Below are 17,552 nucleotides of genomic sequence, written 5' to 3'. Positions count from 1 at the left end.
CAAACATCCCCGACATCATACTGTAAGCTTCTATGATAGTTCTTGTGTTTTTGTCCTTGCTGTGGGCCACAACAGAAGTGTCCCTGAAATTTGGATTACATTTAAAATCAGAACAGTGCTGAGCGAGATTCCCTTCGATCGCAACCCTACTACACAAATTCTTGTGTTCCTGAAGCTTTTTGTTCAGGCACCTGCCCGTCTGCCCAATGTAAGATGCCCCGCAGGTCAAAGGAACCCTGTATACTACTCCTACCTTGCACTCAACAAATTTTTTCACGTGTCTGGCACCACATTCTGCGTCTCGGGCGTTGCCTTTACTACTCTGGGAGTTGACTTTCCTACACAAGCTTACCAGCTTTTTGGACGCCGAGAATACCACTTGCACACCATGCCGGGAAGCCGCTTTTTAATCTATGCGCGACGGTCTGCACGTACGGCAACACTACCACCGGATTCTTATTTCTTTCCTTTTCCTTCCCGCGGCTATTATTCTCTTTTAGGAAGCATTCTGCCACTGCCGACAGGACCCCGTTGGGATAACCACCCTTCTTCAAGCGCTCTATTTGCAAGCTCATGCTTTCACTCTTTCTGTGCTGACATCATTGTTTAGTTGCCTGCATCACGCACGATTTTGCAATGCCTCTTTTTATAAGTTTCGTGTGATTAGACTCAAATGGCAAGATAGGTTTACCACTGCGTGTCGTGTACATCCAACACGTGTGCTCCGACCCGGCACTGATTTCCAAATCCTGGAACTGCAGCCGGTTGTCCAACGTGACATCAAGGCCATCGTGTGCCGATTGGAAAGCAGAACAAATGTTCTGTATAGGCCTGACTGGCTGCCCAGGCGGCGCTGCGAAAACGGTGCTAAAAAGCGCCCCCTACGACAAGTTCTTTGGTTTCGAGTAGTCAGACTGGCGGCCGCATGCAGCACTAAGCTCAGATGCGCAATGGAGCCGCCGCTGTCGGTTGTGCTGCGCTTTGGATCTCGGCCAGTTTCTGGCGTGGCTGAGTTCTTCAGGTCAAGCAATCTGCGTAACCGCAAGAAGCTCGTCATCGTCAAGTATGTTTACGACGTGCAGGAGATTGAAGGAACCATTTCGGCGCGCTGCAACTCGCAAGTGCAGCGAATCTCATACGACGTTGAACTCGAGTTAAGTTTTACGAGGGATGCTCGCGCGATTAACGCCAGTGCATAAACGAAAAGATTGCTGTTAAGAAAGCCGACATGATTTGCATTACACGACGAAACGGAATCAAGAAAGGTCCAGTGACGAAGGCTAGCCGTCGGCGGCCCGAATGAGCGCATTCGCGTCGTGTGCCGTTTTCTGCCGCATTCAGTCGCAAACACACTTTTTCCCCATGCACGGTCGTAATTTTCAACATTTGCTTCTAGGGAATTCGTCAAATTCTGTCAGCGTGCGGTGGCGATCGAGAAGCGACGGCGCGCAATGTTTACAGCCGGCCGTTGGAAGCAGCCGGCTGTAAGCTGCCGGAAAAATCGTAGGCACATACGCAGGGTGACTCATGGCATCGTTTTTCTCGTTTCGCACGAAATGCCGGCTATCCTCGTGATCGCCGTCGGCAGACACGGCGTGCCGTCTGGACTGCACACAGGGAATATATACATATATAAACGCGTGCACGCGCGTACGAAAAGTAATCAGCACGTTACGTTGCAAACCACGTTTTGCTCGCGTACTCACTTCACGCGTCGGACGGCACGTATCCAGCGGTTCCGTCGCTCCACTTCGTACGGCTTTCAGGGGAACCAGTAAAACCGCACATTAGGATCCTTACCCCCATGTTCGAGGCAATTAACCACGCAACAATAACGGCGGCGACCGCGCTTCGGGACCGCGCGCTGCTCAGAGCCGTCGCCCAGACCACCTTTCGGCACGGTTTGTTGAAGCAGGGATCGCTCGTCAAACATGTCAGACTCTGCAGGCATAGCGGACAAGTTCCTGCGTACGTTTTAAGCGCTTTTTGAGCCTGAAAACGAGGCGCAAAATTAAGTAAAATGCTTAAAGCAACTGAGACCTGCGTAACTCGCCGGTCGGCGTCCATTTTTGACTACCCAAGCAACTTCGGCGCACGCCACCAGGCTCCGCCACAGTAGTCAAAACTCCAGCGCGTCAGCCCTATAACAGTATCTGTGCAAGTGTCGACAGGGATGCACACAAGGTACTCACGATAAACGGCAGCGCACACCGGGTTAAGACAGCTACACAAAACACGCAAAAAGGACGACACAAGCGCTGAACTTCAACTGATCTTTATTGACCTCCACAGTTGCTCAAATAGCATATTGTTGCGCATGCGTGTAGCATCTGGCAGAGCAAGTTCAATAGATAATCCCAAGAGCAACAAAACTCGGAAGCCGCGATCAAATGAAAAAGCAAAAGCGAAAGAATACACGATAAAAAACCCGAAAAACCAACACCAAAAACCAAACTTCCGCTCTTTTGAAGATAGAGCAACCGATGCGCATCTAATGGAGTCTTCCCTCCTTTCCAAAATTTCTGCCGCTTCTAAAATTTCACGTGGAATTTTGCCCTTTTCCCTACACACCACCCTCGTGTTGCCCAACATGGGTGCGCAGCCGCAGTCCCTGCAGTGTATGGCAAGGTGGCCTGCATCTTTCTGGGAGCAGTGATAACTGTGCTCTGTGAGCCTCGTGTTGAGGCATCTACCCGTTTGCCCAACGTACACCTTCTCACGCGTCAGCGGTATAGAATACACGACACATTCGGTGCAGGTGACGTAAGGGTTCCCGTGCTTTATCCAGCATGCTTCCCTCTGTTTGCTCTGCGAAGTGGCTTCTTTGCAAACGGCTGACAGCCGCACAGGCGCAGAGAACAACGCATCCAAACCAACCTTTCGGCCAAGTTTCCGTAGGTTGTGTGACACAGTGTGGACATAGGGAATTACAAGAACCTTTTCTGGGCGGAAGCGCGCGTCCCACAGCCGAGACCACCGTCCAGACCCACCGCATTCGTGAGTCAGGGTACCCGATGGCCCTTCTGGCGTCAGTGGCGGAAGCACTGCTTAAAGGCAGCAGGAGCGGTTCCGCCGTAGACTCTGGCGGCAACGACGCCACCAGCTCAACCAGCGCAACCAGTCTGACGCAACCAGCGTCAACATCGATAGACTGTCTGATGCAACCAGCGACAACACCAGCTGATGCAACGAGGCGGGAGTCTTACGCCATCCCCGGCAACTCCGGCGATGCGTCTGACGCAACCGACGGAAATTTCTCACGCAACGTGCGGCAAGCCCTCTCATCCGCGGATCCGATTCAAGCCAGCGACCAACGGCGGTTCCTGATTGGAGGCTTCGAAATACTGGCTGATGCAAGCGATCACCCACGGCTATAAAAAAACCAAGCTGCACGGAGAGGGAGACAGCGAACAAAGAAATCCCGGGTCGTCGTCGCACCTCTGTGCGAGCCCATAAGCTGTAGGCCCCAGTGCCGAATATGCAACGCCTCTGTTTATATGTATATAAATTTGCCTTAACTCACCGTCGCCTTGTCCGCTCCGTCTATCAGCTATGCGCAGAAGCAGCCGCAAGCTGAGACACCTGATACCCAACAACACTCTGATTACAGCGAAGTCAAGGATAGCCCAATTGAAAGCGCTATCATTGCCAAGACTAGAGCTAATGGGTGCGTTAACAGGAAGCAGACTGCTAAAATATACAGCGAAAACATGCGGCGATCTCATGCCAAGAGCGCAATGTTTTCTTTGGACTGACTCAACCATAGTGCTTGGCAGGTTACAGCGAGAGACTTCGACTTTAGACGTATTCGTCAAGAACCGAGCCAAGGAAATTCTGGATAATACGTCGGAACGCACCCGGAGCCATTGTCCAGGACAAACAAATCCTGCGGATATGATGACCCGAGGTGTATCTTAGACGCATTGGCTACCAACGTAGTCTGGTGGCAAGGACCAGCTTGGCTCAGTAAAGACTCGGCAAAGTGGCCAGCTGTGAAGCAGCCACCGCCCCAGATAAACGACATGCTAGGCATAACAGTGACAAAGCCAACGACGCTGTACTCAGCAGGCAGCGCAGTGCATTTAGCCCCACTGCTGGATGCGACGAAGTTCAGCTCACTGCACGAGCTCCTTCGGATCACAGCATGGGTGCAGCGTTTTGTGTCCAAGGTTAAGTTCAAGACTAAGGAAGATGGAGCCATATCTGCTGAAGAAATCTTGGCAGCCGAGAGATACTGGATCCGCCAAGGTCAAACTGAATCGTTTCCCGACGAGCGGAGGTGGCTAGAAGAAAGACAAGGTTCGTTGGGTTCGTACAAAGATTACGATCGAGCCAAGTGTCAGTCAACAAAGAACAAGGTTTCTTTATTTTCCCAGCTATTTATACGTTCGGTAGGATAGGGAACACAATCACGATATTCTTTTGACGCGTGTTTGTTGTTAGTGGGCATGCGCAAAACTTGTAAGCATGTTAACAGAACCGGCGCTTGTCTTTATCAAGAACCATAGATGCGATACATCTTCCTTTCTGTACAATGAATAAAAGTGAAAATATTGCCACAAGTTACGAACATTGCTGAAAATTGCCTCCATAATACAGGCGCTGTGGCGGTCTTTTTTGGCGTGTCGATCTCCTCAAACACGGACTTGCTTCATTTGAAATTCCCGGTGCGCGCTCGGTCGAAGACGCCTGTTGGCCTACACTGCCGTCGCTGTCGCTTTCGTCGTCGCTTTCATCTTCGGTGGATGACTCCCTGCTGAGCGGTTCGCTGTCGCAAGAAGGTGCTGCCGGTTTCAACGCAGCATTTTGCCGTCTTCTGTCTCCACTCGGTAATATCTTGGTTTCTCCGCTCGCATCACTCTGGCTTTGATCTCCCATCGGTCTCCGCGCACACGCACGGCTTGCCCTTGCTGCAATGGAGCCAGGGGTCGTCTTGGTTGTTCCGCCTGTCGATGCTTCCGCACAAGCGTGCTGGGAACCTCCGCGAAATCCGGCAATGGCGTTCGCAGCCGTCGGCCAAACAGCAGTTCACCTGGCGATCGGCCGTCTTCCAGGGGACAGGACCTGTAACCGAGCAATCCAAGCCAGAAGTCGTCTGTACCCTCGGTTGTTTTTTTGAGGGTTCTTTTAACCACCTGGACTCCTTTTTCGGCCAAACCATTTGAGCGTGGAAACCGCGGGCTAGAAGTGACATGCTCAAAATCGTATCTTTTTGAAAAGAGCAGGAACTCACGACTGGAGATTTGCGGTCCGTTGTCAGTGCACACTTGCACAGGTACGCCGTATCTTGCAAATATTGCACTAAGCTTGTCAATGACACCGGCTGCTGACGTGTCCTGCAGTTGCTCTACCTCTCGAAAATTAGATAAGGCATCATACGCGCAAAGATATCACTTGCCTGCATTCTGGAAGATGTCTACACCTACCCTACACCATGCGTGCGCAGGTACTGGGCGAATAAGAAGCGGTTCGCTATGTTGCTTGCATGCGTGCTTCTGGCACACTGAGCATTTTTTACCAGGTTTTCAATATCAGTGTTCATACCAGGCCAGAAAACCAAACAGCGCGCGCGTTCCTTGTTCTTATTCAGTTCCATATGGCCACCATGGATTCTTCGCAACATTTCTTGGCGCATACTGGGTGGCAACACGACTTTGCACCCTTTTAGTAGCACACCGCTCACAGTCGACAATTCACTTTCGAAATGCTTAAACTGCCCCTGCACAGGTTGGTTGTTCTGGGGGCAAGTGACGACTCTCTGCAAGAGGCTGTCATTTCGAGTTTCTTTTGATAGGCGTTCTTTATGGGCGGTAACAGCGCACACACTCACGGGACGGATAGAAGGGAACACAAACAAGCGCTGACTCTCAACTGAAGGTTTATTGCAACAAACAAATAATTTGAACACTTGCGATAAACATATAGAACATGCGCAGAGGGGCCAGCGAGGGACCGTGTCGACGTCATTAACAGACTTAAGGCTCCGAGTGACTGCGCAGGCGCGACAAAAAAATTTGCAATCAACCTTCATTGTTTGGGAAGGGAAAACGATGGTCCAAAAAGCGGGGGTCTGTATTGGGTCTAGGGTGGCACCAGTTCTCAGCGGCATTTTTCTCGGGAAAGTTGATTCCCTACTAGAAAAGAAGTTGGAGGGGAATGTGGTTCGCGTCGCCCGTTACGTGGACGATTGCCTAATAGTTGTATCCAAAAATGAAGAGCTCATGAGTGTTGAAAAGGCCCTGCAGGTTTTTCAAGAAACGGGGATGGGGCTAAAATTCACGAGCGAAATGCCTTCACAGCATGCCTTACAGTTCTTAGACATAAAGATAACTTTTGCCAACCACCATCGTTGTTGGGCGTATAACCCTAGATCAGTTAAGCCATTGCATAGTTACAAATCTGGTCATTCAAAAATAGTGAAGAAGGGCATCGCTACGTCTACCCTCGGGGCGGTGATTCAGAAATCGTGCAGGCACCAAGTGGAACAAAGCTTCTCTGAACAGGTGTGTCGCCTTCAGGCAGCCGGCTTCCCGACACATGTCATCACTTCTGTTTGCGAAGGTCTGATACGTCAGATCAAGAAGGGAGAAAAAAGTGTTGAAAAACAAGAGAGGTCAAAGAAATGTGCCACCATGCCCTACAAGCATAGATTAGCCCATGGACTAAAAAATGTGGCATCACGGTACGACGTACAGGTACTATTCTAAGCAGGAAACAAATGAGGAAAATTGTGCCCTATGGTGAACAAAAACATGATAGAAAAAGCTCTAGCCAAAATAAGTGCGGTGTGAGACACAGGGGCGCTTCAATACCCTGTGCACTAGGGGTAGTGTACAGAATTCCCTTAACATGTAAAAAAGCGTATATCGGGCAAACGGGGCGCTGTCTCTATACACGGTTAAAAGAACACTCCGGGATCTTCAAGTCCGCACGTACGCGAATCTGCCTTCGCACTGCAACACGTGTGGGTGTACGCCTTTGTACAATGAAACGACAGTGCTCTTCAAACAGAGTGATCAGATGACAAGAGAACTGGTGGAAGCCTTCTATATGAAAAAAAGAAGGGGAGTCCTGCGTTAGTCAAACATCGGTATCATTGCATGAAAAAGAAGAAATATTATTCAGTAGCATGTTTGTTTGACAAACATTTTTGTCGCGCCTGCGCAGTCACTCGCAGCCTTAAGTCTGTTAATGACGTCGACACGGTCCCTCGCTGGCCCCTCTGCGCATGTTCTATATGTTTATCGCAAGTGTTCAAATTATTTGTTTGTTGCAATAAACCTTCAGTTGAGAGTCAGCGCTTGTTTGTGTTCCCTTCTATCCGTCCCGTGAGTGTGCGCGCTGTTACCGCCCATAATGTATCACCAACTAGCCCAACTTTCAGTCTTCCTTCAGTTGATAGGCGTTCTAACGTAGCGCCGCTTACAAGTGACGACACAACACTTACGGCGTGAACTTCAACGTCTTCGTCTATTTCTTCCTTTTTCGGTTTTTTGACAGTATCACGTGACAGCAGGTCAGGCAACACGAACTGCTTTCCTGGAACAAAATGCAGTTTGAAATCGTATTTTAGCAAACGTAAAAAAGAAACGTTGCAGTCTCGGTGGCATGTCAGCGATTGCCTTTTTTGAAATATTGATCAGGGGGTGGTGGTCTGTTTCGAGTATTACCCTGCGCCCATACACGAAATGGTGAAATTTCTCGCCAGTGCCTCCTTCTCAATCTGGGAATAGGGTTTCTGGGTGTCAGAGAGTACTCGTGAAGCATACGCGACAGGTTTCCAAGCATCGCGACGTGAACAGCGCGTGTAACACGCAAGGACGAAGAACCGACGAGGACGAGCGCAGTTGTAACACACAATGACGAGGAACCGACGAGGACGAGCGCTGTCCTTGTGTGTTACACGCGCTGTTCACGTCGCTAATGAATACCAACTAGCCCGGTCACACACATTGTTCCAAGCATCCCCGTAACGCTGTAGCAACGCTGAGCCAATGCCGTTTTGCGATGCATCTGAAGAGATTTCAGTGTCCCGCATTGGGTCGAAGATAGCCAGAACAGGCTGGCTACTTAAAGTGGCACAGATATGGTTCCATTCGCTGGCATAGTTATCCGTCCAGTCAAAAATACTGTCTTTCCTGATCAGGTCTCGAAGCAACTTAGTTTTTCTGCAAGTGCTGGTACAAACTTTGCGAAATAGTTGACGCACCTAGCATTCAGTGAACTCCTTTCTTGTCGTTCGGCGGCGGCAGATGTAAAACTGATTCGACAGCATCAGGACTTGGCCGTATGCCTTTTTCGGAAATGGCATCGCCGAGAAAAGAAATTTCTGTGGCACCAATTTTGCATTTTGGAGCATTGAATGTTAATGCCGCCTTACGCGCGGACTGAAGGACTGCTCTGAGCCTTTCGTCGTGCTCTTTTCTTGAAGAGCCCCACACTAGGATGTCGTCGACATACACACTTACGCCAGGAATCCCATCAAAGATTTCGTTCATGTATCTTTGAAACACTTCGGATGCTCAGGAGATGCCGAAAGGAAGCCTGAGGAAGCAATAACGGCCAAACGGGGTCGCAAACGTACATATTCTGGACGTTTCTTCGTGCAACGGCATTTGATGAAATCCGGATTTGGCGTCTAGTCGTGAAAAGTACCGCGCTCCCGCCAGCTCGGCTTCTATATCATCGCGACGAGGCATCTGTAGGTGCTCCCGCGTCAGGCTTTCATTGATTTTTCTAGGATCCATGCATATCTGTAGTTGACCGTCCTTCTTCTTGACGATAACTAATGGACTTACTGTCGCATATCTGTACACGTGTGCTTGTGCGATACTCTGTCACGCGGCCCATATCGCAACACCCTCGCCCACGATGTGAATAAAAGCGCTTGGCGCGCGGTGGGGCGGGGGCACTTTTCCTTCGGCACTCTTGGTTATCGCTATGTTGCTGGCATGCGAATAAAGCATGTTTGAATACTGTCGGCGTCTTCATACCCGGAAGCCCTGGAACACGACATAGTTCTTGGCGACGAAGTTCTTGGGACCCTGGTGGACTGCGACAAGAAGACAAGTCAGCGAAACGATGTCGGCGCACTTGGGGCAAGTAGAACCCTTCGATGAATCTTCAGCAGATTGGGCTAGTTATGAAGAACGCCTCCAAGCATTTTTGCGTGCTAACAAAGTCTCGGAGGACCAGAAGGCTGATACCTTGATAAGCCTAGTAGGACCGAAGACATACGCATTGTTGAAGTCGTTAACGTCTCCTGAGACTCCCGCTAAGAAGTCTTTTGAAGAACTTCTAAGCTTACTGCGAAACCACTTTGTTCCTAAACTGTCCATTATCGGCGAAAGAGCCACATTTCATCGCCGCTCACAACTGCCGCAAGAGACTGTTACTCAGTATGCCGCAGAGCTGCGTAGACTCGCGCAAACTTGTGGGTTCGGTACTTTTCTTGATCAAGCGTTAAGGGACAGATTTGTTTGTGGTTTGCTTCGGGCTGACATACAACGAAGTTTATTTGCAGAAGACCATCAGTTAAAGTTTCACACAGCAGTTGATCGTGCGATAGCCATTGAAGCTGCGATTCAAAGCGCATCTGCTACGCGCTCAACAGCACATCAGGAATTTCAAGTGCACAAAGTTAAAAGCACTGGGGAAGCTTCTACCTCTTCTCAAAATGTACTTTTGGGCTAGTTGGTTCATAATCGTAGTAGAACAGCGCCGGCGAAAACAACAGACCAGACGAGGAGAAGGACACGTAACACAAGGCGCACTAACAACTGAAAGTTTATTCGGTATCTGCAGAGAATAAATACTGCCTTCACATGAATAAACAGAAGAAAGAAGGTTACAAAAGCTATGACACTGTATCACGTGGTCACTCCTACTGTGCGTGCAAAACGGTTCCTGAAAGAAATCTGACATCCTTCTCCGAAAGCAAAACAGAAGGCATGCTGACACAAGATTCCCCGAGCTTTTTAATCTCTAGGGCTTCAACAACCTCCCTTGTTAACCTGTCAGCTGACTTGTACATGACGCCAGTGCTTTCAAATCGAGGTGCGCAACCGCAGTCTCTGCAATGGATACCTAGATGCCCCGATACCACTTTCGTTGTGTTGTACTTGTGCTCTTTTAATCTATCATTTAGGCATCTTCCTGTTTGGCCTATGTATGACGCACCGCAAGACAAAGGGATTGTGTAAACCACATTATCGGTGCACTGTACAAACCTGTCGCGATGCTTCTTAGTGCACACAGGTGTCTTACTTTCTGCGTTAACCGCCCGACACAATTTTGCCAGCTTGTCGGGTGCGGTAAACACCACCTTTACTCCCGCCCTTTCCGCCACTTTCTTCAAGTTGTGCGAAACGGAATGTACGTAAGGAATAGCGGAGACATTTTTGTACCGCACAATTGTGCTGCTGCACGGTTGGCGTTAGCGCCTTGGTTCTTCACTTTTAGCATCTTTTCTGCAACGCTAGACAGAATTGCTCGCGGGTACTCCGCGTCTGTTAGACGACGAACCTGGTCGTCGAAACTACTTCGCAGGCGGTGAATGCATGATTTCTTTAGGGCATTGTCAAAGGATGAATAAACGATGCTACGCTTGACTAGCTTAGAATGCGAAGAATGAAACAACAAAACAGGTTTCTTAGCTCTTGGCTGGAAAGCCCAGCAGACGTGACGAGGTGAAAAATGAAGCCCTAAATCGAGGAAACGTAAAAAACTATCAACCGGAAGCTCGTGAGTCAAAACTAAAGGTGCCAAGCACTGACGAAAAAGTGCAAGTATATCAGAAGATTGCTTTTGCAAGTCTTCCTCGTCACAATCTAGAACAATTAAAAAGTCGTCCACGAATCTAAAAACCCGTAACACATGAGTGGGTGTCAGGCGCTGCTGCAACAGTCTGTCTAATTTCGCTAAAAAGATGTCACTTAGTATCGCAGCTATGCATGAACCTATGCACACACCATCTTTTTGTAAACAGATGTCCCCTTTCCATTCTACATAAGTAGAACCAAGGTAGGTTCTTAGCAGCTCCAGGAACGAGCCTACTGCTATACCGGAAGCATTTTGGAATGAAACCGCCCCGTAGCTGTCAATGCATTCCGCTACGCTAGTAAGAAGAGCATCTTGTGGTATCGCGTAGTACAGGTCTTTTATGTCAATTGAAAAAGCATTCAGTTGTCTTCAAGTTGTGCGAAACGGAATGTACGTAAGGAATAGCGGAGACATTCTTTGTACCGCACAATTGTGCTGCTGCACGGTTGGCGTTAGCGCCTTGGTTCTTCACTTTTAGCATCTTTTCTGCAACGCTAGACAGAATTGCTCGCGGGTACCCCGCGTCTGTTAGACTTGTGTCCTTCGTGTGTCCTTCTCCTCGTCTGGTCTGTTGTTTTCGCCGGCGCTGTTCTACTACGATTATGAACCAACTAGCCCAAAAGTACATTTTGACAAGTTACATCTCTCGTTCTCTGGGCCCTTTCCCTACATGTGCTTTTTTCAACCCGGCCTATTTCGCTTCACTGGTCGCGGTTGCCTACTGCCGTGGAAGACAGATGGGCTTTTGCATGAGACACAAGGTTCTTCCTCCTGAAGTCATGGCTCTTTTTGGCCCCGTCCCGCCTTCCACCGGACATGGAAGCAGAGTCTGCAGGATTCTGCGATCGGAATGGATGCGACAAGCTCGCCTCTACAAGGACCACCTTCAAGCATCTATTCGGTTGACTTCATCAAAGGATCGTGCTGGAAGCCTGTGCATGGATTGGATGAGTGTTGTAAACACAGCCACTGAAGTGCTGTGGCAGCAAGTACTGCCTACGCTTCGAGGTCTGCTGCCAAGGAAAGTCCCTGTAAGCGGAAGCCCCGTTCACGTCATCGGCAATGCGACGGTCCCGGAGTCGGTGCAGCAAGTGTTAAGCTGTGGGCCGAAGTTCGCCGTCGAGCCCAAGAAGAAGCCTCCGGAGCTCCTTGCAATGGTGAAGAAACTGTCGAGACGTGCGCCCGAAGCCGAGCAAGAAAGATGTGCAGCCGAAGGTGTTGATGTGCTAATCCGTTGTGATTCTTCCGAAAGGAACTTTCCGGTGCGTAAGACTGTCTCCTACCTGAAAGAACATGCGCTTTCACTGCTACCTGCGGACAAGGAAGGCGGTTTTGCCGTGATGCCTAAGTCCGTGTACCATTCGAAGGCGTCCGAAGCGTTCGCTTCAACATTTAAGCAGGTCAGTGAAGTTAGCCTGAGTAAGATAAGAACAAAAGCCTCACAATTATGTAGAAAACTAAATCTCGCAAAGCTGTCAACTGCCATTGAGTCAAACAAGACGCTAAGTCTTGATGTGTTTTTGCAGCGAAGACCCATAAACCGGAGTGTCCCCTTCGTGTAATTGTGTCAGAAAACAGAGCATGGCAGAAATGTTTGTCCTTGTACCTGCAGCAGAACTTAGACCAATTGATGGTTGATGATCCCTTCAAAGTAAAGAATTCTGAGCAGGTTGTGTGCTTTCTAGCAGAAAATGAGACTAGACAACTGAATGCTTTTTCAATTGACATCAAAGACCTGTACTACGCGATACCACAAGATGCTCTTCTTACTAGCGTAGCGGAATGCATTGACAGCTACGGGGCGGTTTCATTCCAAAATGCTTCCGGTATAGCAGTAGGCTCGTTCCTGGAGCTGCTAAGAACCTACCTTGATTTACTTATGTAGAATGGAAAGGGGACATCTGTTTACAAAAAGGGGGTGTGCATAGGTTCATGCATAGCTCCGATACTAAGTGACATCTTTTTAGCGAAATTAGACAGACTGTTGCAGCAGCGCCTGACACCCACTCATGTGTTACGTGTTTTTAGATTCGTGGACGACTTTTTAATTGTTCTAGATTGTGACGAGGAAGACTTGCAAAAGCAATCTTCTGATATACTTGCACTTTTTCGTCAGTGCTTGGCACCTTTAGTTTTGACTCACGAGCTGCCGGTTGATAGTTTTTTACGTTTCCTCGATTTAGGGCTTCATTTTTCACCTCGTCACGTCTGCTGGGCTTTCCAGCCAAGAGCTAAGAAACCTGTTTTGTTGTTTCATTCTTCGCATTCTAAGCTAGTCAAGCGTAGCATCGTTTATTCATCCTTTGACAATGCCCTAAAGAAATCATGCATTCACCGGCTGCGAAGTAGTTTCGACGACCAGGTTCGTCGTCTAACAGACGCGGAGTACCCGCGAGCAATTCTGTCTAGCGTTGCAGAAAAGATGCTAAAAGTGAAGAACCAAGGCGCTAACGCCAACCGTGCAGCAGCACAATTGTGCGGTACAAAGAATGTCTCCGCTATTCCTTACGTACATTCCGTTTCGCACAACTTGAAGAAAGTGGCGGAAAGGGCGGGAGTAAAGGTGGTGTTTACCGCACCCGACAAGCTGGCAAAATTGTGTCGGGCGGTTAACGCAGAAAGTAAGACACCTGTGTGCACTAAGAAGCATCGCGACAGGTTTGTACAGTGCACCGATAATGTGGTTTACACAATCCCTTTGTCTTGCGGTGCGTCATACATAGGCCAAACAGGAAGATGCCTAAATGATAGATTAAAAGAGCACAAGTACAACACAACGAAAGTGGTATCGGGGCATCTAGGTATCCATTGCAGAGACTGCGGTTGCGCACCTCGATTTGAAAGCACTGGCGTCATGTACAAGTCAGCTGACAGGTTAACAAGGGAGGTTGTTGAAGCCCTAGAGATTAAAAAGCTCGGGGAATCTTGTGTCAGCATGCCTTCTGTTTTGCTTTCGGAGAAGGATGTCAGATTTCTTTCAGGAACCGTTTTGCACGCACAGTAGGAGTGACCACGTGATACAGTGTCATAGCTTTTGTAACCTTTTTTCTTCTGTTTATTCATGTGAAGGCAGTATTTATTCTCTGCAGATACCGAATAAACTTTCAGTTGTTAGTGCGCCTTGTGTTACGTGTCCTTCTCCTCGTCTGGTCTGTTGTTTTCGCCGGCGCTGTTCTACTACGATTCTATCTCTTGTTATCGCTGCGGATCGGTGAAACACACCGCCAGCTCTTGTCCGTATGCGAATGCCAAATGTTTTCATTGCAACAAAAAGGGCCACATCAAGAGTGCTTGCCGGAGCAAAGAGCTAAAAGAATCGAAAAGTAAAAATAAACGGCATGTTAGTACCTTGTCACTGCCACGCACCAATTTGAGGAGTGTAAAACCTGCTGCAGACGCAAGACAAAAACCAATCATGGTCGAGGTCGCTATTGACGGCGTACCAGTGAATATGGAACTCGATACAGGGGCTGCTGTATCCGTTATGTCTGTCGCACAGTTCCGTTCTCTTTTTCCCAGATCTCATTTGCGCAGGACAAGTCTCACCTTGAGAACCTATACAAATGAACCCGTGAAGCCCTGCGGAGTAGCATTTGTTGCAGTCCAGTACAACGCGCAGCGACAACAGTTGCCTTTGTACGTCCTCCGCCAGGACGGCCAGCCGCTGCTGGGGCGCAGTTGGCTACAACACCTCAAGCTGGACTGGACGCAAATACAAGGTCTTCACCACATGCAGGTGGGAAACACAAATGGTTCTGAGAGATCGCCTAAACTAGAGTCCTTGCTAAACCGCTATCAGGACCTGTTCAAGGACGAACTCGGCACAGTAAAGGGAGAAAAGGCTACTCTTTTCTTAAGGGGTGACGCGAAGCCAAGATTTTTCAAAGCAAGAAGCGTGCCTTTCGCTCTAAAAACTGCTGTCGAGCAGGAATTGTCGAAGCTGCAAGAGCTAGGGATTATTACACCCGTGACCACAAGCCCGTACGCAACGCCGGTCGTACCAGTTGTTAAACGCGATGGTTCAGTCAGACTGTGCGGTGATTACAAAGTCACGCTAAACCCGATACTGGACATCGAAAGGTATCCGCTACCGAAAGCGGACGAGCTATTTGCCGCGCTGGCAGGCGGACAACATTTTTCAAAGATTGACCTAAGTAGAGCGTATCAGCAGGTCGAAATGGACGACGAATCCAAAGAATACCTTACGCTGAATACCCACAAGGGTCTGTTTCTGGTCAACCGCCTACCGTTTGGCATTTCATCGGCTCCCGCAATATTTCAGCGTATTATGGATAATGCGCTGAAAGGACTAAACGGCGTAACTTGTTATCTCGATGACATACTGATCACGGGCCACACAGAAGCAGAACACTTGCTCAACCTGGAAGCTGTGCTGAAGCGGCTATCAGAACGCGGATTTCGCGTCAAACCTTCGAAATGCGATTTTTTTCGCAATGAACTGCAGTACTTGGGTCACGTCATCACAAAAGACGGTGTTCGCCCGATGGATGAAAAGTTGGTCGCAATTGCAAATGCACCAGCTCCAACAGACAAACAGCAGCTGCAGTCAGTGTTAGGACTCATAAATTACTATGGAAAGTTTGTTCCGAATCTCATCCATACTCTTTCCTTTGAACAAGCTCTTGAGTAAGGACGAACCTTGGCAATGGAACGCCGCGTGTCAAAGTGCGTTTGCGCAAGTAAAAAAACTGCTGTCGTCAAAGCCTATTCTGATTCACTATGATCCCAGTTTGCCATTGCAGTTGTCATGCGATCTTCCTACGGAATAGGCGCAGTTTTGTCACACGTTTTCAAGGCCAAGTTCATCCAATAGCCTATGCTTCACGAACGTTAACAAAAGCTGAACAAGGTTACAGTCAATTGGAGAAAGAAGCATTAGCGCTTGTTTTTGGAGTCAAGAAGTTCCATTACTACGTTTACGGACGGAAGTTTGTGTTGCTCACGGATCACAAGCCACTTGAGATGATCTTTGGCCCCAAAACAGGCATTCCTGCCATCGCAGCTGCCAGACTGCAACGCTGGGCAGTCACGCTTTCTGCATATTCTTTTTCTTTGCAGTATCGCCCTTCAGCGCAGAACGTGGACGCTGATTGCTTATCGCACCTTCCAATCCAGCAACCGGGAACAGACGGGGCAACAGAAAATTTTCTGGTTTTGCGTTTAGACAGCATGCCCGTCTGCAGTAAACAGATCGCAGAGGAAACTGCACGGGATCCAGTGTTCCGTCAAGTAGTGCAGTACATCTTGTCAGGCTGGCCTGCTAACGTATCTGCGAACCTGAAACCTTTTTTCTGCAGGAAACTAGAGCTTTCTTTATATCAAGGTTGTGTCATGCTGGGAATGCGTGTGGTGGTACCAGAAAAATTCCGCAAATTTGTCCTAGATGAATTACATGAGGGGCATCCGGGAGTGGTGCGCACCAAAGAGCTTGCAAGAAGCTATGTGTGGTGGCCAAATATCGATCAGGACATAGAGAGATGTGTCGGCTCTTGTCACGCATGCGCAGAGACACGCAGTTTGCCAGTGAAAGCGCCGCTCCATCCATGGTCCTGGCCGACGCGTCCTTGGCAACGCCTACACATGGACTTTGCAGGTCCAATAAAAGGTATATCCTACTTAGTAGTAGTCGACGCCCATTCCAAGTGGCCAGAAGTATGTCCCATGACAACCACTACATCAGAGGCAACCATTGCTTGCATTCATGAACTTTTCTGCAGATTTGGATTTCCAGAAACACTCGTGTCCGACAACGGAAGCCAGTTCATTTCTGCAGAGTTCCAAGCCTACCTCAAGCACAGGGGCATTCGTCACGTAAGAACCGCACCGTATCACCCAAGTAGCAACGGAATGGCTGAACGTTTTGTTCAGACTTTGAAGTCAGCGCTCCGCAAGACCAGTCCGAGGAGCGCCAGTGAGGAGTTAGCCGACTTCCTTCTGACGTATCGTAATACGCCTCATGCTACGACAGGGGAGGCCCCTTCCACTTTGCTCCTGGGGAGACGCCTGCGGACCAGACTAGACCTCATACGACCAGCGGTCGAGAACAGAGTGCACCAGCGCCAGTTCGACCAGACAAGGCGTCACTCGTGTCGTGACAACGTCATCGCTGTTGGTGATGCCGTTCGTGTGCGCAATTTCCGATCGGGACCAAAGTGGCTGTGTGCAACAGTTCTTGCCCGTACGGGACCAGTGTCATATCGGTTAAGTGTAGTGACTCCGCGTGGTGTGTTCCAGTGGGTGCGTCACCAAAATCACATCCGCAACGATAACACCGGCATCGCCACGGAGTTCGAACTACCCTTCAGTGAAAGGCAGCAAGAAGTTCCCGCACAGGTCCCGGCCTGCGACTCATCACATGATGTCGACAGCTCGCCCACCGCACAAAGTGAACCGGCGGACACTTCAAACGCTCCTAGCGAACGTCGCTACCCGCAGAGACAGCGTCGCCCACCTGATCGCTTTGTGCCGTGAACTTTTTGGACAATGCTTGGGGATCCAAATAAGTGTGGGGGGATGTCGCATATCTGTACACGTGTGCTTGTGCGATACTCTGTCACGCGGCCCATATCGCAACACCCTCGCCCACGATGTGAATAAAAGCGCTTGGCGCGCGGTGGGGCGGGGGCACTTTTCCTTCGGCACTCTTGGTTATCGCTATGTCGCTGGCATGCGAATAAAGCATGTTTGAATAATGTCGGCGTCTTCATACC

At 49.3% G+C, this 17,552-nt stretch overlaps 1 protein-coding gene across 2 annotated transcripts in view; it reads left to right on the top strand.

The window, feature by feature from the left end:
* LOC125756725 (uncharacterized protein K02A2.6-like) overlaps positions 1 to 17,495 on the top strand; it is an 86,469-nt gene extending 68,974 nt beyond the window's left edge. The window contains exons 2-3 of one of the 2 annotated variants that reach the window (XM_049411638.1): positions 15,692 to 16,447; positions 16,560 to 17,495. In XM_049411638.1, coding sequence (XP_049267595.1) covers positions 16,320 to 16,447; positions 16,560 to 17,313 — 882 coding nt within the window. In that variant the 5' untranslated portion in view covers positions 15,692 to 16,319 and the 3' untranslated portion in view covers positions 17,314 to 17,495. Of the gene's footprint in view, positions 1 to 15,638; positions 16,448 to 16,559 lie in introns of those variants that run through there. The other variant, XM_049411639.1, reaches the window with a different exon arrangement.
* Positions 17,496 to 17,552: the final 57 nt, after the last annotated feature.

The sequence above is a fragment of the Rhipicephalus sanguineus genome, unplaced genomic scaffold (assembly GCF_013339695.2).
Source record: "Rhipicephalus sanguineus isolate Rsan-2018 unplaced genomic scaffold, BIME_Rsan_1.4 Seq560, whole genome shotgun sequence".
Lineage (NCBI taxonomy): Eukaryota > Metazoa > Arthropoda > Arachnida > Ixodida > Ixodidae > Rhipicephalus > Rhipicephalus sanguineus.
The sequence above is the reverse complement of the archived record's forward strand: the minus strand, read 5'-3'. Positions and strand labels throughout refer to the sequence as shown.